Source organism: Athalia rosae, chromosome 2 (genome assembly GCF_917208135.1).
Source record: "Athalia rosae chromosome 2, iyAthRosa1.1, whole genome shotgun sequence".
In the NCBI taxonomy this organism is placed as follows: Eukaryota; Metazoa; Arthropoda; class Insecta; order Hymenoptera; family Athaliidae; genus Athalia; species Athalia rosae.
The window spans coordinates 7,889,147-7,911,420 of record NC_064027.1 but is presented as its reverse complement, the minus strand read 5'-3'; the positions used below and the strand labels follow the sequence as shown (position 1 = coordinate 7,911,420).

The 22,274-nt window shown below is 40.4% G+C and overlaps 4 protein-coding genes across 15 annotated transcripts in view; 2 read left to right on the top strand and 2 right to left on the bottom strand.

The window, feature by feature from the left end:
- Positions 1-68: 68 nt before the first annotated feature.
- On the bottom strand, positions 69-1,903 carry LOC105686670 (GDP-D-glucose phosphorylase 1). The gene is made up of 5 exons (XM_012401715.3): positions 1,355-1,903; positions 997-1,277; positions 793-895; positions 397-712; positions 69-297 (listed from the first exon to the last, which is right to left on the bottom strand). The coding sequence occupies exons 1-5, from the start codon at positions 1,565-1,567 to the stop codon at positions 155-157; spliced, it is 1,056 nt and encodes a 351-aa protein (XP_012257138.2). The 5' UTR covers positions 1,568-1,903; the 3' UTR covers positions 69-154.
- Positions 1,904-2,012: 109 nt separating this feature from the next.
- Positions 2,013-22,274, bottom strand: part of LOC105686888 — a 62,047-nt gene continuing 41,785 nt past the window's right edge. For 10 of the 12 annotated variants that reach the window (XM_048649694.1, XM_048649692.1, XM_048649689.1 and 7 more), the window contains 8 exons: positions 21,795-22,000; positions 10,395-10,718; positions 9,885-10,258; positions 9,367-9,639; positions 8,604-9,048; positions 6,131-8,481; positions 5,848-6,014; positions 2,013-5,740 (listed from right to left, as the gene is read on the bottom strand). In XM_048649694.1, the coding sequence (XP_048505651.1) occupies positions 4,960-5,740; positions 5,848-6,014; positions 6,131-8,481; positions 8,604-9,048; positions 9,367-9,639; positions 9,885-10,258; positions 10,395-10,718; positions 21,795-22,000 (4,921 nt within the window). In that variant the 3' untranslated portion in view covers positions 2,013-4,959. The remainder of the gene's footprint in view (positions 5,741-5,847; positions 6,015-6,130; positions 8,482-8,603; positions 9,049-9,366; positions 9,640-9,884; positions 10,259-10,394; positions 10,719-21,794; positions 22,001-22,274) is intronic. The other 2 variants (XM_048649697.1, XM_048649700.1) reach the window with 2 other exon arrangements.
- On the top strand, positions 15,539-18,104 carry LOC125499847. Its single transcript, XM_048649716.1, has 3 exons — positions 15,539-16,237; positions 16,949-17,056; positions 17,408-18,104. The coding sequence occupies exons 1-3, from the start codon at positions 16,050-16,052 to the stop codon at positions 17,478-17,480; spliced, it is 369 nt and encodes a 122-aa protein (XP_048505673.1). The 5' UTR covers positions 15,539-16,049; the 3' UTR covers positions 17,481-18,104.
- On the top strand, positions 18,136-21,781 carry LOC125499846 (B-cell CLL/lymphoma 6 member B protein). Its single transcript, XM_048649710.1, has 3 exons — positions 18,136-19,523; positions 19,625-19,979; positions 20,069-21,781. Exons 1-3 carry the CDS (start codon positions 19,250-19,252, stop codon positions 20,835-20,837), a joined length of 1,398 nt encoding a protein of 465 aa, XP_048505667.1. The 5' UTR covers positions 18,136-19,249; the 3' UTR covers positions 20,838-21,781.

Genomic DNA, 22,274 nt, shown 5'->3' with positions numbered 1-22,274 from the left:
ATCACACAAGTAATCATTTCCATGGCAATCACTTTTCAAAAAGTGCAACATCAGAGTGAAAAATCTGATTACTTAATTTTCTGTTATTTATTTTCGTCTATAGATAAAATACATTCGACTTGACTAAGTTCTTGATTGTCTAGTAAAATATTATTTATAAAAAATTAGCTGGTAGTTCTTCTTTTTCTAATTTCATCTCTAAGATATTATTCCTCACATAATTAAATGCATGTAAGGTAATATCATTTAATACATTTGCGACTGCATCTTCTGTTAGCTCTTCATACTCATCTTCACCTATTCGTCAAGAATCGGAAAAGAAAATTCAAGAATGAACAAAATGTCTGATATTACTTGCATAATGGCCAATATTCACAACTTTGAGTAGATCATTACTTTTGATGGATATATGTCCAAAGAGCTCACACACAGCCGGAATGAAGTTGCAGGTGCTTTTTATACCAGAACTGGATTTCCTTGCCCAAATGTAAATCCGTATATCGTTATACGTGTTAATTTCAATATTTTCTGTAGCTCTGGTAATGTAAATGTTATGTGCAATGGCAGACGTTTGAAGATAATCAACAATGAAATATACCCATGAAACTAGATGGTCAATATTATGATTTGGAAATGATGATAACTTCAAGCAAAATCCTTTAGCTGGAACTTGTGATAATACGAACACTGGTCCCCGAAGACGATCAATTTTCTGTAATTAGTAGATATTTGTCGATGGTTCACGGAAAGAACAGAGTTTGCCTTTGATTCAGAGACTCAAAATATACTTACTATGCACTCCAGAGGCATTTGATATTTGAAATAATATAAATGCCAGTGCAAATGATTAACAGATGCATGTGCGCATAAGCTGTTAAAAACTACTCTCAAGTATCTAGACATAAAGATGAAAAATGTTAGTCAATATGCAGAATCCAAATCTCAAACGATATTCATATTACCACAGGTAAGCAAATTTTGGGACCAAGTATTTACGGTGATTTACTGAGGAGTAACAGCTCTATAGCTTTTTTCAGACTATATTTTGTAACCCTTTGTGGTAGGCATTCGAAGCGTTCTGTGATTAGTAAGCTATGATATACTTCGATAGGGCTAACGTTGACAGCTATTACATCATTTCCATCTCCATTCCCAATATCAAAAAGAATCTCATTGTCAGATATCTTAGTAAAGTTGAATATATTAGAATCAAAAGGTTGTACCATAGTGGTAATGTCCTCTGGCTTGCGTCTCTTCTCTCCTCTATCTGGATTCAACTAAAATTGCAAAGGTATAAAGTAGGTTTAGTAGGAGAAAGGTAGAACAGTATTTGTGAGATGTGACGGAGGCCTACTTGTGCCAAGAAGCCATAGTTTCCTTCTAAAATCTTTTGTTTCCTGATATTCAGAGTGTACTTGAATATTCCATTCTTCTGTGCCTCTTCCCATCTTTGTTTAAGGAGTAAATCGAATGGAGAATCATCCTCAATATTCGTAGTTACAACAAAATTATAATCATTGTCCTTAAATGAAAATTTCAGAAACTTGCAATCGTTGGTTCCTGACATACTTCGAATTCTTTGATGGGGAATAGGTATTAATCTGTACTATCAGAAATTTTTTTGAGCACATACAATTTTACGGCGAATTCACACGAAGAATAAAAATAAGAATCTCAAAGAACAAGATGGTCATTCTGACAGCTGTCTGCAGCCGAAAGATGATTCGTTAAATAAAAGCACGTAACAGCTGACAATAAACGAATATGTATTAAAAAAAAATGACAAAGAGACCAATGTGCAGTGGTAAAGGGTGGCACGGGGACTAATAGTAGGCTCGTGAAATCTTTGACAATTGTCGAAGAGTGAAAATGTTGCACTAGGTTAGGGCAAACTTAAGTTAGACTAGATACCCAACGTGGCTTTATTCAAATCCGAATTCGTACTTAACAGGGATGATTACGTGAATGAATAACTCGCAAAAATCAGAAGGAACGGGTCTATCTGATAATAATTACTTGGTCCTCTCATAACGGAGGTGATTTTTATTTCAACAAAAATAACAATTTACATTGAATTATTTTGATAATAATATCGTGTATGTTACATTCTGTACTTTACTGTAGGCGTGGTATGCGCTCGCTTTCTATAATTTGTAATTAACTTTTTATTCAATTGGTAATAATGTTACGGGTAGTATTGTAGTTCTTGCAGATTCATATTTCGTTCACTTATGATACAATTTTCAGGAGAGGATGAGCGCCTCGGCGTAGATCCTGTACAGCCTCTTTGACATCAGATAACCATTGGTCAATATAATCGATCAATGATCACATGCCGTTTTACAATTATATAGGTACACATGTTACAGTACAATACAACGTCTTCTATGCTAAATGTTTCTGGAGTAGCATCACAAGTAATAGTGTAATACTATTAACTTGTTTGTATTTCAATCCCTTCTATGATGCTAACATGTCTTAAATTATCATCGGCTGATTGTGAGTTATATCAAGTTCTAGCAGATCATACTCTCACCATTCATACTTATTCTGGAAGCATTATATTTTCTGCTGATATCCTTGCCATTTGGTTTATCATGTATACATCTTCATTTTTGCTGTCAGGATAACAAAATTAAAGCAGAAAATTTATTCATAGTCGGAAATTTAGAGACTAAATCTTTATTATCCAGTATTGAGTTTAGTGCTGATAAGGGAAATTTCTGTATGATTAAGTACTTCTCTTAACAAGAACTTGATATTGTGATATCCAATGTAAGCATCCCTGGAATTCAAGTACACAGATAAATATTGAAGCTGTAGAAACTAAAGACAGTTTTACAAATTTCAAATTTGATAGATGAGCATATATAATAGATCAGATAGAGCAGTGTGAAAGAATTCTCTGCAGGGTGAAGATCTTAATCACAATGAGTAACGAGTCACCAGCCAGTAAGGATCGTTTCATCATTACTATCTACCTTCAAAAATTCATTATCAAAGTATTTCTCACTTGTATGATGTCATAACAAGGTAGAACATTTCTGTATACTATTTCGCTGATAAATGTTGAAATTTGGGAGAAAAAGAGGTTCCTACAGGGACTCTGAACGCAGAGAAACGTGAATTGCACAAACAGATGAGAGTTTCTAATTTGGTACACCCTGCAGGTATTTCTTTTTATTGTGTTAATCAATGCTGACACCCTTTGTCCACACTATCTTCATCCTGGATTCTTCAGTACAGTCACAGTCCTCACATGAAACCACATTTCATACAAATATAAAATTAAGCTATATAAAAAAGTCAGTGTGTCATTGAATTAAATAAAATCCACATTCGTTAATTAATAATCAATCGTTTTAATTGTTGTTTATTCATATATAAGAGAACGTAGTCTTGGGAGGGGTTCCCTAGTCAGTTCGTGGTTCCTAAATGCTAGCTACTATATTATTATTATAGTAATAATTATATATATATATACATACATATATATACATACATATATATATATACATATATTTATATATATATACTTAAGCTATGGTCAACTAAAATTATTTTCACTTATTTACTTAGCTTAAAAATAACATTATGTACTATGTACAACGCTTAGAATTACATTTTAATCCACTTTACCAAAAAAAAGAGTAGTAAACGGGTTCTCCTTAAAACATACTATTTATATAAACGTATCTTACCGTTTTATGCGACTACTCGCTACATTTCGCACTGGTTTACAATTAAAGAGTTGAATTTCGGTCACATAGTTGACTCATTCGAAATAAAAACATACACACTCTAATCTTCGTATTATCGTTTAGTATTATTTACAAAAAGCGTCTGTATTATAAACTCGGACATTTCACACTTTTCATGTTGCCATGCTGCTCATTTCAATAGCGAGCTCTATTGATTCGTTCAATTAACTACAGGTCTTAGTTTATGCATGGTGCCAATTCTTTGTCTTTATGCAAATAATTCTGAATATTAAAATATATAAAATGGCGCTGCAATGTCTTTATATAAGTAATCAATGATAACCAGCATCGGTCTCCTTCCTTTTCTCCTCATCTGTACTTACCAGCGCTTCAGCGAAGGTAAATTACATAGTCATTTGATGCATGGACGATTCTTATCTCCCCCATACCTATATCAAAAGTAAATAGCCGTTAATTTATTTGAAAAGTTATACGTCAGTTTATTTTACAATGAAATTTTATCAATCTATTATGATAAATTTTTTCGAGTAAGTTGGGCTCAATCAATGATAAACATTCCTCAAATCTGATCCTTCGAAGCTGTAAGCAATATTTTCCAATCTTTCTATAACTGTAATACCAGCTCTCTAGATTTTGACTCCAGTTAAAATCTATCTCTAGGGAAAGTGTACATAGGGCGCACTCACAATCAGTGCAGTGAGTCCGATTCGCCATTAGAAAACTGGACATATTAATGAAATGAGATTGTAATATAGTGGCATGTATGTGTGTAATCCAATAGTTTATGACGTGAGTTTTTCTATTTCATAACATTTTTCAATTTTTACTTAACAATAAGCTATCGACCAAAACTCACTGTTACAGGTACATCTTTATACTCCTAACTCACGACTGGCATTATTGAACTTGAAAATGCACTATGTACATCTTTTCTTGGCCAGAGGAATTATTTTCTTGATAAGCGATTCTGACATCTATTTGAAATACCAAATGGAATAAAAAATACATCTATATTAAAACATATGATTCAACCACGTATCACTTACTACATAGGTATAAGGATCAGAAAAAAATTTGGCAAATGAGTATCGAATTGCACCATGCGATGAAATAATTCATTACGCGAATCTTGTCATCGATTCGTTATATTCTCTACGTTTTAAAGTAGATGAGTCCTTGTATTAATTTACTTTGCAGCAGTTACTGCAATAAATTGTCGTTAATGCTATTCGTTCGATCAGTCCTCATCTGAGAGCGGTTCATATTGGGCGGAGAGAAGAGGGGCAGGTTCAGCCTGTGTTTGTTCGGCTTTGTTAGCAAAAGAAGCAGGTTGCGGAGCTGGGGGAGGACCAGCATGTACACCAAGTGCACTGTACGGATAAAGAGTTGTAGGTCCAGGTACGAGTGGTTGTTGCGGTTGGCTACCACTTTCATCGATAACCATTTCCCCTCCCGAAGGGCTTTCTACACCCGTTTTTTCCTCCTTCTCAGTGCCACCGTTCCCCCCATTTCTATCTACAACTCCTATCGCTTTATCGTCTTCCGATGTTCTCATCACTTCAACAATTTTGTTTTTTACATAGTCCAATGGAGAAAGATGAGGCTTGTTAGAAGGTGTAGTGGCAGTGGTTGTTGTCGTTGTTTCGTAAAAACGACGCGCGTAGTGATTTGTAGTGGTTTCGGGTGGTGAAACTGGTTCAACTGGATGGAATTGTTGCTTGTTAGAAGTTGGAGGTGGTTGCTGTTGTTGTTGTTGTTGTTGTGGGTGTTGTTGCTGTGGCTGTGGCTGCTGAGGCTGCTGCTGCTGTTGCTGTTGTTGTTGCTGTTGTTGTTGTGGGTGTTGTTGCTGTTGCTGCTGCTGCTGCTGCTGCTGTTGTTGTTGTTGTTGTTGTTGTTGTTGTTGTTGTTGTTGTTGCTGTTGCTGTTGCTGAGCCACACGGATGATCTGGCGTTCGTCTCCTGGCTTGGCAGGCTCTACGTCCGGACCTTTCCTACGTTTCCACTGTTCATCATGGTAACTAGTTCATGAAAAAGGTGTATTCGTTAACGCAAAGTAATTACCTTACTTTTTACAACTTTTATTGTAATTTACATCATTCATCTTAATCATCCGACTCCATCTTACCTTGGGTATGGTCTGTAACTCGAGCTATGCGGCGGGCCGTAATCTTTTGTGACAATGTGGTCAACGTGTTCTCCAAGAGTAATGACTTTATTTCCGCCTCCACCACTTTCACCCGCAGGACTGTGTGCAGTACCATTTGGTTCTGCAGGACTATCTCGATGTACGGCCTACAACAATAACAGGAATTCACAACTTAGAAAATATTTTATCTAACAATATCTGTGTAAAAAAAAAAATTAGAATTTATTACTGCAGCTGACTTCGATTTTTATTTCATTCTCACCTGGAATAGACGATCACCAGGTCTGGTAGGCTGATTGTTAGACATAGAGGTCCCCCCTGAATTGTCAGAACTCTGGTTAATCTGATGCGTAATGATGGCGTCGATTAGACTCGCTGCTGTTAAGGTTGATGAAGTTTCTCCTGGTTGTTGGTTAACTGACAATTGATTTTGTCGAGCTGTTGCCTGCTGTTGTTGCTGTTGTTGTTGTTGTTGTTGTTGCTGTTGTTGTTGCTGTTGCTGTACCTGCTGCTGCTGTTGTACCTGTTGTACCTGCTGTTGTTGCTGTACTTGTTGTTGTTGTTGTTGTTGTTGTTGTTGTTGATGTTGCTGCACCTGTGGGTGCTGCTGTTGTTGTTGCTGCTGTTGATGTCTTGAAGAAGGAAAACTACCTCCCAGGATTCTCGTTGATTCTCTATCTAGTTGCTGGTGCTGTTGATCTCTGTAGATTTGTGCCATATGTTGTCTTCTTTCTGCTTCCATGCGCTGTTGTAGATGTTGTTGGATTTGTTGTTGCTGAATATGAGCTAAATCCCTCTCCCTCTGGTGTTGAAAAGCGAGACGATGCTCAGCTTGTTGCATTTCTTTTTCACGCTGCTGAACTGCTAATCGATGATCCTGGTGTTCCTTTTCCCTTTGAGCAGCAGCCATTTGTTGTAGTTCTTTCTGATGAACCGCTAACCGATGTTCGTGTTGCATTTCTTTTTCACGTTGTTGTTGCACAGCCAAACGGTGTTCCTGTTGCTGGAGTTCTTTTTCCCTATGCTGCTGCTGCTGCTGCTGCTGCTGCTGCTGCTGCTGCTGCTGCTGCTGTTGTTGTTGTTGTTGTTGTTGTTGTTGTTGTTGTTGTTGTTGTTGTTGTTGTTGTTGTTGCTGTTGCTGCTGCTGTTGTTGCTGTTGTTGCTGCTGCTGCTGCTGCTGCTGCTGTTGTTGTTGTTGTTGTTGTTGTTGTTGTTGCTGTTGTTGTTGCTGCTGTTGCTGTTGCTGCTGTTGATGATGATGTTGTACAACAAACCGATGTTCGTGCTGTTGTATTTCTTTGTCCCTCTGTAACCGGTGCTCGTCTTTCTCTCTAACGTGAACAAAGTCTCGTTCTCGGTCTCGCTCTCTTTCCCGTTGTTGAGCAACAACTATTCGATGTTCTGCCTGTTGCATTGCCAATCGATGTTCTTGCAAGCGCGTTTCTTGGTCGCGGAGTGGCCGATTCTCATTGTACCTATCTGCCATTAATCGATCAGCCATTGTTTTACCAAGACCTTCGTGCCCCCCACCTCCACCGGTTGAATGAGGATGCGGGTGGGGTACAGGAAGATTTGGCTGTTGCACTGCAACCTCCACTAAACTCGAAAACGCCTCAAGCCCGGGAGGTGGTGGAGCGTAATGATGTTGCTTCTGTGGGTTGTGCCTTTGTATAACACCTTGACGTGGTTGAGGGTGCTGTGGCGGCGGAGGTGGTGTACCAGCATAATAAATAGGAGAAGGTGCTTCGTTCTTAGTTCCAGTCTCTGCTCCACTGTTTCCGCGAGTTCTAGCATGCATTTGTTGACTCAAAAAGTAATCGTTTATTATAACCTGCCTTGAAGCAAGTTGTTGCTCCATCGTATAACTTGGTGGAGGTCGTGGAGGGTAAGAATTATACCCCTGCGAACCGTGCGTCACTACTACTCCTTGTCCTTGTCCCTGACTTTGACTTTGACTGGAAACAGGAGCCGACGAAGTAGGTGGCACCCGAATCTGTCGATGATAATCATACATGGGTGCCCGCTTGTCGTTTGTGGCAAACGGATGGACGGGTGTTCCTTGCGTGATAGAGCCAGTTTCTTTAGGTCCTTGACCACCAGCACTTCCCGGTCCTGGGGGGGTCATTTGTCTAAGAAGTCCCTCGTACCGGGCACCGGACACAGGGGTACCATGTGTGATGGAACCACCTTTATGACCGGTTGTAATACTTCCTAACTTTGGTGATAATTTCGGATGTGGTGGTGGAACAGTAACTTTATTCATTTTAGGTGTTAACGGAGCTTGTGGCCTAGGAGAAGAGGTGTACACGTGCGGACTCTTGGCACCCCGACTTTGCTCGGGATGAGAATGAGGATGATAATATGTTCCTGGTGGTGGTTCGGTTCGATACAGAGTGACTGGTGGTGGTTTATGAGGTGGTTGCAACGAATGATTATACTCATGTTGTTGTCTAGGCTTTTTTATACTCAGATCTAGTGTTACACCTTCAGTCTCACGTAAAGCTTGTTGTACTTGCATCACAACTAGTCCTTCCTTGGGCAAAAGGTCTGAAGATTGATTTTGACTTCCGGATGGTGGAGGTGGACAAGGTGTGATGGTAGCTTGCATTTGACCTGTTTAATAACACGTAGAATAATTGCACATAATAACTAGCCATAATAACTAGATTACCAAGACCAACTATGGACTTGTAAACAAAATTTATGACTTTGGTGTGAATTTTTGGTTAACATACCGATTTGTTGCGGACTAGGTGTGGAATGATGCCCATGATGAGTACTGGAGACAACTGATAATGTAGCAAGACCCGAATCCCTACTGGAACCAGGTGGGATAGTTGTAGGTTTGTAGTCGCGAACAAAGCTGATATCACTACGATGATCCGTTTTGAGTATACTTGAGATAGTTGGAGTACCAGAACTACTAACGGAAATATTTGAGTTATTGCCAGCAGGACTATTTGGGTTCCGTTTAAATTGCATTTCTATCACGCCGAGCATCAAATCCTTAACAGTTAAGGGATTACTGTTAGCTGGCTTTGGAGGAGGTGAATGAGTCGGCAGTAATTGCTGCTGTTGCTGTTGCTGCAGAACAGTGGAAGTATTCGTCGTTGAACTCAATGTAACCACAATGCTAGGGTTATCTAACTCGGTACCACCCTGACCCTCGTCCGCCGTCTCCTGGAACAAGCAGTGAGCCTCTATCAGACAGCTCTATCTTCGGAGTCAGACCATTAACCAAACGCAACGAAGAAACTGAACTTTACGCTCCCTAGCTGAACGACTTAGGGTCGAGTTGCAAAAAAATTCAATTCATGCATACTGTACAACAAGTTCAAGCGAAACGCCATTGCAATTATAGTATAGTGGCCATGTAGACTAGAAATTCTATTCCAGAATTTTTGAATTTGAATTCTCGTATTCGAACAATAATGGAAGAAGCAAGAAATCTACTTTGAAACTTGATAGAATCACATGGAAAAATGAAGTTCGGCTTACCGTAGCTGAACTGTCATAATCCTCTCTATTGGCTACTGGTGGTGGGCCACCTCCAGTAGACGGTTGTTGAGGAGTTACTATAGCTACCGGTGGTGGTACTAACGAGACAACTGCCATATCTGCAAGTTTTTCCGTATGTTTTGAATCTCCGGTCTGTTGTAGCGGCATCGGCAAGGACATGACAGTATTTGTCGTTACAACAACAGGCATACCGGCACTTGCAATTGTATTTGTCGGACTACCGGCACTTGCCGTGTCGCTCGAATCATGCACCTAAGAAACGTAATGTTTATGAGTTTGTTGTAAAACCTCTGCCGTAAACGTTAACCAAACGATAAAAGAAATCCTGATATGCAATGCTAATGAAAAAAATCAACAATCGTACATGTACAATACTCTACTTAAACGTATGCAGTCCCTAATGTCGAATAGCTCTGAACCCAATTCTACAAAACGATAATGCATTGAAGAAGAAACAAAAAAAAACAAAACAGACAATAAAGAAAATTGCAACTTACAGCCAATTCGTCGCAGCTACTTGTGCTACTTCCGCTCTCTTCTTCGTCTGTGAGACAAGGCCGCCTCTCTTCACCAAGTGTTTGATAATATTCCGCGACCAACTGATCGAGTCCCAATTTTTTCCGGTATGTTAAATAATAGTTTTTACACTGATGATTCGTTTTCCCAGATATCTGTTCGGACACCTTGGGCCAATTTGTACCGTGCTCCCGTAGAGCTCGTTTTAATTGCTCCAATTCTTCGTCCGTCCATTGTCGTCCCGGACCATCCGCATCCTCGACGTTATCCGCACTCCCCGTGAGATGAGGCGCCAAACGTCTCGATATTCGATTAAAACATGCCGAACAGCATTTTGTCACGTTACTTGGAATTTCTACAAAATATATTCAAACAAAGCTAGAGTATGGAAGACAGTGCGACCGCGGGATACGGATAATCGTGAAACTTGTTTCGTAGATAGCGTTTCTGTAAAGCAAATAAATTTTTTCAAATATCTGTATATAACTTACGAAATTCCTGTATGACCGGATCTCGAATCTCTGGTGGAAGATCATTCCATTTGGGAGGTAGAGCGCGGAGTCGCTTCACCCTAGTCTTCGAGTTCGAATTTGCATTATTTAAATTCGGGCAACCGGGTAGTGGACATGCGGTATAACGTCCGCGAACAACTTTGCATCTACAGGTATTACAAACACGAGCCCCAAGCGGAACTTGATCATCCCTCAATCCATACTGGGAAGCTTGACTTCTGGCCAGCGCGCGGCTTTGTCCTCCACCTTCGACCGTGGTTTGGCAGACAACGCAATTGTGTGGTCCTAGCTGTCTTCCACCTTCTGCAACAGCATAAGAAAAATAAAAAAAACTGAATTGAAGTAGAGCGAAAAATATTCGCTAATATGCATTTATAGAAGCGTCTTTTGAATCGAAGAGATTCAGTCGAATAAAATTCGACTACCTGAATTCAAATACTTCTCGTTTACCGTTTCAGTTTAATTAACTTTTGTACCAAAGCCTATTTCGCTCGCTTGTAGGATTTGACGTTAAATTTTACTAAAGGGCTATAGCAAGATGCGCAAATGTTCACATCTGACATGAACCGCGATGCAAACGTCCCTCAAAAGATCCTAGCTGCAGCTACTTAGGAATTATGACGGCCCAAAGTTCAAAGTGGGCAACTCAGCTTGCACTTAGCTTTTACAACTCAATTTTTTTAGTCCAAAATATTACATATTTTTGTTCGATTCGTCTGGAAACCAGAACATCAAATATAGAAGTATATTAACCATGTGATACACATTTTACGTACATGTATGTGACACTTACAATTAGTTATTAATTTGTAAAAGAGTTCACCCATACGAAGTAAAAGCATTCTTCGTATTTAGACTAATTGTAAGCGATACTGTCAAGAGTTAGGACGTACCGATGATAATGATGTTTAATACAGAATGATGAAAACAAAGAGATAAAACGATAACAGAAAAAAAAGGGCAAACCTATACCGTATTACGATATACGATATTATCTGTGCGTACACAGCCGCTTAATGTTGTATCAATATCAAGTCCAATTATATTCACATCAAATTTGACGTCTATATTAATGGTTTGAGCCACCGTGCATACATGTCATACTATATATTTCCTAAAGACTTGACCGACCAAACTTATATCTGCTTACATAGAACGCTCTATTTTCGAAGAATGGATGACGAATAACCACAATAGTTAATTAGGGTTGCCATTTAGCCTAAAAAAGAAAAATTCTAAAAATAATTTTGCATATAATGAGTTTGCGTAGCGTAGATGCACCAAAATGCAATAGCGCTTCAATTTCGCGTCGTTTTCCATGCTCTGTTGCAGCATGTCCTCGTACGAGCATCATTATAGACACGCGATGATCGCGACGTCGAACGCAATAAAAAGATAAAAATCAAATAAAGTATAAAGTAGTCATATAGTATACATAGGTGGGCAGCGCGATCTTATCTAAAACCAATCGCGATACGCGACACTCTGCGGAGTGGCATTAAAATTTCAGAAATTAGCGTGACAATTATGACAAATAACAATGTAAAAAAAAAAAAAATATAAAATAAAACAAAATTGACAAATATAAATGAATAATAAGATTACCATATCCGGATATAAAAGTTTCATGAAACTTTTGACATTTTCAAATCTCGGGTCGATCGTGATTTTTGATTAACTGTCATTGTGAACAAACATTACCGTGATTCCGTTTGGTTTGTTTATTTTTCATTACGAATTTCATGAAAGGGGTATGAAAAATTGTTTGATTTGAAAGAAAAAATTTCCACATAATTAAATAAATTGACATCTAGGTATTCGTCGTATGATATGTTTGGTATAAGTTTTCACGCATAAATACACATGTAGTTATATTTTTTTAATGACATTAATGAAAATATAGCTGCAACATCGGATTTGGTGAATATAAACGCGGGTAGAAATTATCGAGCGAAGGGTTTATTTATTCATTACCTACAGCATTAAATAAATAGCGCTAATCAGAGCACCGTTAGCGTACAAAACGAATGGGAAACAGAATAATTACAGAGGGTCTGGTTAACTAATTAAGGGAGGCCAATTAAAAAGTTCTCGCTTGCTTGCCAATGTTCGGAGTTTCATTTTTATATATGCAAAAAGAGAATTACAACCGAATTAATTAAAGTCGCGTACATTTAACCGTGAATATATAATCAAAATATGATGGCAATAATGGATCATCCATAGATTTTTACTCGAAAAATTGAAACCAAAGAAAATTTCAAGTCAGCAATCATCCCACCGTATTCACTCGTTACGGAACTCGGGTACGCTCGTTATAAAAGTGCATGGAAAATAAATGTAAAAATTTTCACATCATTTTTCAATCGGACATAAATTTCCCAACAATATTGAGTGCTTCGCGATAAACGTCACGTGGAGCTTGTCAAGCAGCGTTGCGGTTCGTATACCTCAAACCATTTGTACAAATTAGGGATGAAATTGAGACACGGAGAATCCGAACAAAATGTATACCTATGTTTGTCTGTCGAATGATGGGATATACGTGAGTTATACGTTCCATGACCATCAGCGTTTCCAGCGCGCAGCTGCATCGCGACACTGATTGACAGCCTTCTATTTCGGAACGGGACTATACGATGTGTATACGTTTATAATAACGATAAATTGAAAACCGCCCCTGATGCCATTAAAGAAATTTCAGAAATACAAAAAACGAGAACCAAGAGCGAAACAAATTCAAAAAAGTAACAAATAAAATCGGAAGTTTAAATGCGGGAAAATTCGATCACAATGAAAATCAAATGGACGTTGTACAAGAATAACAATAGTAATGATAAAATGGATAAAAGTCCGACCAAAAGATAAATGTAGACAACTGCGAGTGGTCGGAGATAGCGCTAATTGAGGTATTATATAGTATCTCCGAAATGATAAGGACAGAGGGAAAATTGAGACTGGCTTTGAATGTTTCGTAACAAAGTATACAGTTGAATAACTTTTCTGGATTTGGCGAGTGTGAAGTTGACATTTTTTCTATGAATTGTCGAGTGGGCTATACGGAGTTAGGATGGTATAACGTGAATAACGAAATGCTCGCGGTTAATCTTGATGATTAGCAAAATTATGAGCAAAAAATTTTCGGAGCACAGGGAAACAGAGCGGAAACAAACGGTTGACGCGTTACAATGTTTAATTCCGGTATTAGTAACATGGTTTTCACACACTGCGTCAGAGCGTGGCAATGGAGACTCGGTAATATTTAATATCCGGAGATTATGTGTATCCGTAGTACCATGTATAATGGTGAATTCTGGAATTCAGTTGACCTTTCGGCAAACCATAGCTCGGCTGCGTTATAAAGGATTCTCTTTGTTCGGCTGATTTCACATGTGCAACACACGGTGTGTAACGGGTATTTCTGTGCGGGTATACCGACACGATACATACGCGTAAGTGGCGTGTGTTATCCGCCTGCATGCGTGTACGTTACGCGGAGGGTGGTGGTGAGGGTTCGTTGATCGCAGTCGGGGTATCAAGTAGAAATACACCTATAATACCTTGGAGAAGAGAGTTTTGATAATTAACGGTAAAGCGTTGGATTATGGTCGTATATGGGATCTCTCGAGTGGATGAACCCGAAGGAGAAGGGCCGGCCTTAAAAAGCCGTAGGCCATAACCGGGCTTTTTATGTATTTATGAGATTTGTGTTGTGGGTTTTGCCGAGGCAAAGCAAAAATGATTAAAAGCAAACAAGCCGGCAGCACTCCAGACTACCCAGGTTATACCCCGTAGATGATGCTCGAGATCAACGAAACCACCTCGAAGATGGATTGCGTTTCTGGAATTTTAGAAAAATGTTGAATCGCATTTGTGCTATGAAAAAAAAAAAAACTACAACGGCCATCCGATGTCGAGTGCATTTACCGTCGATCGTTTTCAATGTCGAGGCGAAAATTACTAATCATTTCGTAATTCGTTATTGAGATTATAGTTGAACGCGGAGCTTGAGCTCCGATGATCGAGAAAATGGTAGATAGATCCTTGAGGGTAAATACATAAACTATACACACATCCGAGCTAACATAAATGTGCAGGGTGATCGACGTGTGCAGGTGGAGAAGAGCGGCGTACTCCAAAGTGCGGTTGGTATTACGGTCGCGTTGTGTAAATAGCATCTGTCAAATCTACCCATCCCCAGAGATTTTGGCTAAACCCCCTCCACGTGTCGTAGTAGTGATTATACGTACAGAGTACGGGAGGGTGTATAGTTTGTTACGTATCTGCATGCGGTTGATAGTCGCGGGTAACATTTATTTTTTCCGACTATACATACGCGAGTATCGACGCAGCGATTTCTCCAATTTTTTTTATTTCTTTATTTTTTTTCATTTTAAATCCGCGTCTCTCGCTCATATCTCTGACGTGGAATCGTGATTGATATCATCTTTTTAGTCCGTGGTACGTGTGTCTCCGTTTTCTCATGCCATCGTTGTTGACTGATCGTAACTTCCTTCGAAACGCAAGCAATGAAGTACAACGTCAGCAAAACCCGAATGGTATTGCCGGTCTGAAATTTAGGGCCGCGAACGAATTCGGTTAGCGGATTCGGGGAATTCCTCAGAATATGTAAATGAATAATTGCAATATAGTCGATCGAGAGAAAATGAAAGCAAAGTAACGATACAATGAAGCGTTGCTGCATGAAGTAAAACATACGTATCGAAATATTATACATATAGCGTAACGTTAATTCGTAGACGCTTATTTCGTGATATTCCTATAGCATAATTATTATGTAAATAAGCGCGTTCGAATGCATGCGCCAAGAGTCGGTGTTTGCCTTCCTAAATCCAAACGTGCCCCGGTACCTGTGTATAACGCCGAGGCGCAGGTAGAGTAAAGGCATTAATTGGGATTAAGTAAATCAAGACACTAATTAGCTCCAGCCCAGCTCACCCCATCCCTCTCCGTCCCATCTCCGTTTCCTCTTCGCTCTTCACTCTTCGCTCTCCGTTCGCTTCCCCGTTTCAATATCGCTGCGCGGGTTATGTTCTGCAGGTTCTACCGCAACCTTTGCGAAATCCCCCCCTCCCGATTATTCCACCACAGGAGCATTGTGCCGGGATAATTTGTCGTAATTGCTTGTAACGGTATAGCGGAGACGATTTATTTTGTCAAATAGATGGAATATACAGAAAACTATGTTTGTTCGCTCGGAACGAGTGTTGATCTTCACGCTCGGTATTTCTACTTCTCGTTTTGCCTTTTCTTCTACCTCTTCCCTTTTTCCTTTTGCAGTTATAATTGCATTGTGGATTTTACCAGACCACGTAGTGCGAGCGGGCGAATTATTACGAATGTATTTAAAATGTGCGACGTGGAGATTTTTTTCACAGCAAATTATATCCTGTTTCACGCGGGAAGAATTGCGAGATTACTTCAAAGTTGATAACACCGTCCTATTCTTACCGCCACTGCTATAAATTAAGTGGCACTTAAAATGCGCGAACAAAGATGAGTGGAGGGGGTGTTCATGTTAAAAGTATAAATAAACACTCGTTTAATCTAAAGATGACGTGCGATGAAAAAAGATTGGTAATATGATGAGAGGAGAAGAGGAAGCGAGATAAAATGGGAAACAAGGTCTCCAGAGAGTTGGGAAAATGTGGAGGGAGCAGCCCTGCGGAAGGAGGACGAGGGGTGAATTCCTCGACCAAAGCTCGCCTTGTAATATCGCGAAAAGTGTTTGTTCAGCTCAGCCGAGGCTCTCCTTCGAAGCTTACTCGTGCTTCCAATGTTCAGCGATCCCCGTCCCTCAGGTGGTTTTTTTTTTTTTTTCTTTTTCTTTTTCTTTTTTCTTTTTCCAAAAACCATAACTACAAGGTTAGACTCTCCCTCGGCGAGTATAACTCGTACGTACGTATGTCCGCGTAAAGTTCGATAACTGATTTCGATAGAACGCGCGATAATAAAACCCCATTGAAAATTCTCTTTCAACTAACTGTATACGGTGACGCGAACCTACTCGATACGGCGATGACGTTGCAACGCGGACAACGAACGCCCGGGGCGGCGATTTGCGTTTGTAAACAAACAACAGCTTTGGAGCGAAGCATCGCCGTCGCCGGTATCCAAACGGGGGTGGCGATTACGTGCATTTCCCTTGAGACCGGAGCTTCAAACCTATGAAAACCCCCGTATCAGGTACTTCTCCATATCTCTGCAGCACTCCCTCTCGCGATTCTTCGTCGTTACACACAGGTATTGTTGTTGAATATTGTCATTCTTGTATCCGTTATACCCATCTACCAAGAGGCAAAAAATTAAACTCGTGAACTGAAAAATGGAAGTTACGGTCTTTCGCGATCGCGTTCATTACACGGGTTTAAACATCAACGAACGAATATTTTATAACTAACGTAATTAATAATCGCGAAACTAACATTGCAACGTGGACACTAGATCCGTTTTGTAATCGATTTGATTTATTCGTGTTTATACATAATTTACGCGATTATATTTACTCGTAGAACAAACGGTTTCGGTTTTTCTACGGTATCCGAAATACCGTCTATTACTTATGAGGATGATGGCGAGTTGGAGAGTTCGGAATGTGGAATTCAGAGCGGTGGATACAGGTATGTATGTACGTACGATGATCACACGTAAGTAGAATCATCTCGTTTCACCCACCCTTGCTTGTGCAACGTGATTAAAAAGCTCTGTCTGATTCATCCCGAGCCAAGGGAAGTGAAATTAATAAATCAGAAGGTCAATTCGACTGACTGTAATTTTCCGAGCCGCGGCATGCTGAGGGATGAAGAATAATTTACGCCAAAACTGTATCTTTTGTTTTGTTTTTTCTCCTGTTAAAACATTATTATTACACGAGAACGAGAAAAACAACCATCACCCTTGGATAAGAGTGTACGCGGATAGATATATTTTCGATCATTTAATTACTCGATTTTTTTTTCATTGAATTGCAGGGCCTATAATATTGAAAAAACGAGAATAATGAAGATTGCCGTTGATTCAGTTCTCGTCTGCGATACGAAATGAAAATATCTTCTGTTTGCCAAGTGGCAAGAAGAAGCAAGGAGCCCGATTCACCTGGCTCGTTGGTTCGGGAAAAACGAGATTTGTTGGAGAGAAAATGATGGAAAACGAAATGGAAACGAAATGGAAACGAAATATAGAAACGAACCTCGGCATATATACTCCTACCGGCTGCTGCTTCAGGATAGCAAACCACGGCCCGCGGGAGACTCGACGCAACGTAAAATATAAATGATATCGCCCTATGCAATGCAAATAAAACGTAGAACCGTTGAAGGAACGAAAAACTCTTGACGTCCACGGTTAATTTGATGAAAAAACATCAGAGGAACCAGCCTGAGAAAGGCACGCGAGTCGCGCAGCAATCTGCATACGATCATATTCAAAAATAAAAAGATGTTACGTCTATACGTATGTCATATCTCTACATTTTTTCCAACCCCTCCCCCCCTCCCCTCTCGCTCTTTGCACACGAATTTTCCAACTACAAACTTATACGTATACTTCGTACAGGTATGCATGAATACATTCAGGGTGTAGCGTTAATTGCATAATTCTACAGAAGTGTTGATCTGGCAAAAACGAAAAAAAAGCAAAGAAATGGATTTACCGGAAATTAAATTTCGGTATCGGTACAGAATTTTGATATTATAACATAATCAGAGATCGCGCAAATTCTTACTACTCGGTGGCGCGGTATACTTGGAGTGATTTTCGTGCAGGTAATACGCGAAAAATGACGCCCGTTGTCAGCTAATATACAGGGTACAATGTGGTGTTGGTATATATGTGGATTCGATACATACTGGTTATACACATGGTACTGTGGAGTATTATTTGCGTTGAACTTTGAACGCTTTTAAGCGCAGCCGAAGACCATGTGGCTTCGAATCAGCCAATCTCCGGCTTTCGGGGGCGGTTCTCGTCGGGCTTTAGAGGTAGGGGAGGATGGGGTAAGCACCCCCAGCAGTGAACGTTCCGTAACGTACTTCGGGCGTTCAAATCACAGACGTGCGGCATCGCGACGCTGTCATTAGCCGCTGCCTAACAGGTTCAATTTCACTTTGAAAATTTTTCACACAAGGTGGAAGACCTTATTATCCGAGGTCTCGTTGTTTTCGAATTTCTCACGCCCGTTTGGCGGAAAATAATCTTCAAACATGCAGATTCAAGTTTCACGATTTCCGCGCTACTGCAGTGAAAATAAAAACATCCAGTGAAAAAATTACGCGTCGAAAATAACCGAGATTCCCATCGCCCGAAAGAAAATCGAAAAAGTGTAGGACTGTCACGCGACTCTTCGGATGTCGAAGGTCTCACGCAGCTCATTGATAAATCAGACGAAACATCAAAAGAACAGCACGCGCTATCGGCAGATTTTCGATCTTTTGGATCACCCGACATTACAGTTTGAAACACCCGCAGCTTTACTTCATGACACAGACTGATCGAAAGCACGACCACTGATAGAACCGAGATTAATTATGCAAAATAATCACGAACACAAATATCGGCGAAGATCTGCTCAAGCGACGTGCATCTGTAATTTTATCGACAGCTGTCTGGAAGCGGAAAATAAAAAATCTAGCGGTTAGTGATCCGAGCTTCCTTGGACGTTGAAGAAAGAACTTCAAAATAAATAATTGCAAAATTTACGCACATCGAGAACTAGACGACAAAATGTTACACGGTGAAATGCCCGGATCGTTTGAACGAGTCTAATTCCATGCACTACTGTGGGACCAAAAAAATAGCCAAGTAAACGCTCAAAGATGTACAGTTTGTACAGAGCATGGTTCGGCAGCGAAGGTTGCAGTCCTCTGGAAACGAGGTCGATGGGTCCCGTCAGCCCTGCGGTCGGCCTGTCGCCACCAGACACCCTGATCAGAGTTGGAAACGACGGAGAGCATCAATTCGTGGCACACCGCAGCATCTTAGCTGCTCACAGCGGTTACCTGAAGGCGTTGCTCGCAACCGCATCGAACGTTGCTTCGAGCAGTAGCACAATCAGTTCCAGCGTTGCGTCTCTTTCCGTTTCGTCAGTCGGTAATACCAATAAACAATACTTTCGACACCCGATTATCAAAATCAGCGATCATTTGACCGGTTGCAAAAAAAAAACAAAAAAAAATTATAATCGTTCTCAGGTGGTGAAGCGTTCGCGCCTCTTTTGAACTACATGTATACCGGACGTCTGGAAGTTACTTTGGACAACATTTACAGCGTTTTGCTCGCAACGCACTTACTCCACATGCCAGGAGCACTGGAACAGTGCAGAGCGGCCCTGTTGAAGCTGCGGGCCCCTCCAGCAACGTCCACTGGAGTTCTGAGGCCCGTACCCAGCAGAGTCGTTGGTCCTCCTCTCTGTTGGCCACCTCCGACACTCTATTCGACAGGGCCTCTGCCTCTTCCCAATTTAGGAGTTCCAGCATCATGTTCTTTGTCCAGAATGCCTGGTACACCGATCTCTCACGAATCGCATCCAATCGATTCGACGTACAAGTAAGCCAGAGCTATAACGAATTTTCCGTAATATTTTTCACCGTCCCTTTTCCCGCCCTTAACAACGTATCTTTCTCTTTTTCCTCTAGCGTGATTGAAAAATATCCGTCACCGCGACCATCGACTTCTCAGCAGCGTCCTCGTTCACCCGCGAGATCATCGAGTCCCGAAGCATCGGGGAAAAGCGAGGCCAAGACCTCTCGACTGCAAAGATCGCCCAGTCCAGCGGATAGCAGCGAACAAATATCCGTGACCGATTCAGAGCCAAATCGAAGCAGAAAAATTCAAAGACCGACGAGCACGGAGCAGGGGAACGGCTCGAACGTGCCGAACTCGAGCGTGGTCATAGATATTGCCTGCTGCGATGGACCTGTCCGTTTCCATCGTGTGTTGAACGAAAATTATTCGGCAAGTAACAGCGGCGAGCAGTCGCGAGTATGCGAAATCGAAACGACATCCGAAAATGACGAGAACATTTGCGACGTAGAGGGAGAAGTGAACCTCGAGAGTCCCGGTTTCGCGGTTCTTTCTGCCGGTAATAGCCCGAATGAAAGTGGTCATTACACTTGCGGATATTGCAGACATACTTTCAAGTCACAATATTGTTATCAGAAGCACGCCAGGCGACATTTGCATCCCGCTAACGGTGACGGTCAGACGAGCGCAGGTCGCCGACGAGAGGTACGTCTCCTGGATTTGAACGTCCAATACTACCCCTGCAAAATATGTGGCAGCAAATTTCCGAGCTATTACTTCGTTCATAAACACCGCAAACTGTGCCACGCGAATGAAGATAATCAGAGCGGAAGTGACGAACCGAATATCAACAATTCAACGAACGCTGCACAGACCCAATAATGAACCTGAGTGATTATCGAATTAGACGGAGAAATGATCAGTGTTTAAATAATGTGATCTTCAAATTATTAGTCGTTCGGTGTATTCGTCAGTTGAATAAACGGATGGAAAGTCGTCATCCATTCAAAAATCATTCGACGTTAGACCGATTGTTAGTCGACGTATGAAATTCCAAATCATTTATTGTTACGGTTATAACGATATTACTCAAAATGAATCGCATTGCCATGTAACGGCCGAAGTATTGATTAATAATGTTGGTAATAATAAGTAATTACTGTACAGTCCTGTATTTATCTGATAAAATATTAAATAAATAAAATAATGTAACGAACATCAGGGAGAACTACGCTTTCTACGAAGCGAGGCGATTACGGGAATACTCGAATGTTCGCACTCCGCAAATCGTTGATTCATTAATTTCGCCCTGACGACGACATGTTTTTTAATTTTATTTATAATTGAAGTCGACTGGCACGCTAGTGAAACAAACGCGTATGGAAGTGTGAATAATTATTAACGGGAGGGGGGTCATCGATTACAAAAAAAATTTAATAAATAAATAAACATATAACGAAACGAAAATTGGAACAGAAAAATAAAGGTAACCGTAGATGGCGATGCGCAGCATTGCGGTATTAACGCATCAGCGTCGCTCAAACGCACGACAACTGACACCGGCTCAAAGAATAATCTCCCCGGACAATTACCGTGGAAACAGAATAATCTGTTATTTCCCGAATCAATAATATCGTCACGAACTCCGCATGGAATAATATCACGAATTACAAGTCGCCGATGTCGAATCAACTGACTGATTTTAGATAACATTTATCGGTAGCTCAATCATTCTTCGGGATGAATATCAGCTCGTGAAAAAATTGCGTGATAAATAATTCTGTAAACTTTCCCCACATGGTTTTGGGAAAATTGAAATCAGATTCTGTTCAGACTTACCGATTGTTTCCATAGGATGGACCGCTTCTTCGTCGCTAGTCTCCATAGGAGTCGCGTGATTCTCCTTCTTCTTATCCTTAGTTCGACCTAGGTTACCCGCATTACCCGTACCAGGTTTCTTTTTTTCTTTGACATCAGTCTGCGACGATAGGATGCTGGGAGTAACAACGTTCATCGACGTTGACAAAGCTGTCTTGTTGTCTATTCTGTTAGATAAAATAATTGTCCCATGAATAAATGGTGTACACGATGGAAACGATGGACAATTGAGAGCAATAGTTCACGATCAACATCTGTTTCGAAATTTCGGTTAATAAACATAATAATTCGATTGTTCAAAACACGACAAGTACACCTATTTCGCGGTAAAGTACACTGGTTGAAATTTGTTGAATGTCGAAATCAATCAAAATATCAACGTTAACTGGAATGAAATCGCGAAGCTTGACTCAATTGAGATGATGGATATCGTTCAACAGC

Excerpts from the sequence above, each read along its gene's own strand:
- LOC105686670 (XM_012401715.3), bottom strand. The coding sequence starts at position 1,567 with ATGTCAGGAACCAACGATTGCAAGTTTCTGAAATTTTCATTTAAGGAC. Across the intron at positions 1,278-1,354 it reads ACTATGGCTTCTTGGCACAA|TTGAATCCAGATAGAGGAGA; the intron begins GTAGGCCTCCGT and ends TTGCAATTTTAG. Across the intron at positions 298-396 it reads TGGACATATATCCATCAAAA|GTGAAGATGAGTATGAAGAG; the intron begins GTAATGATCTAC and ends CTTGACGAATAG.
- LOC125499847 (XM_048649716.1), top strand. The coding sequence starts at position 16,050 with ATGGGAAACAAGGTCTCCAGAGAGTTGGGAAAATGTGGAGGGAGCAGC. Across the intron at positions 16,238-16,948 it reads CAGCGATCCCCGTCCCTCAG|AACAAACGGTTTCGGTTTTT; the intron begins GTGGTTTTTTTT and ends ATTTACTCGTAG. Across the intron at positions 17,057-17,407 it reads ATTCAGAGCGGTGGATACAG|GGCCTATAATATTGAAAAAA; the intron begins GTATGTATGTAC and ends ATTGAATTGCAG.
- LOC125499846 (XM_048649710.1), top strand. The coding sequence starts at position 19,250 with ATGTACAGTTTGTACAGAGCATGGTTCGGCAGCGAAGGTTGCAGTCCT. Across the intron at positions 19,524-19,624 it reads TCTTTCCGTTTCGTCAGTCG|GTGGTGAAGCGTTCGCGCCT; the intron begins GTAATACCAATA and ends AATCGTTCTCAG. Across the intron at positions 19,980-20,068 it reads CCAATCGATTCGACGTACAA|CGTGATTGAAAAATATCCGT; the intron begins GTAAGCCAGAGC and ends TTTTTCCTCTAG.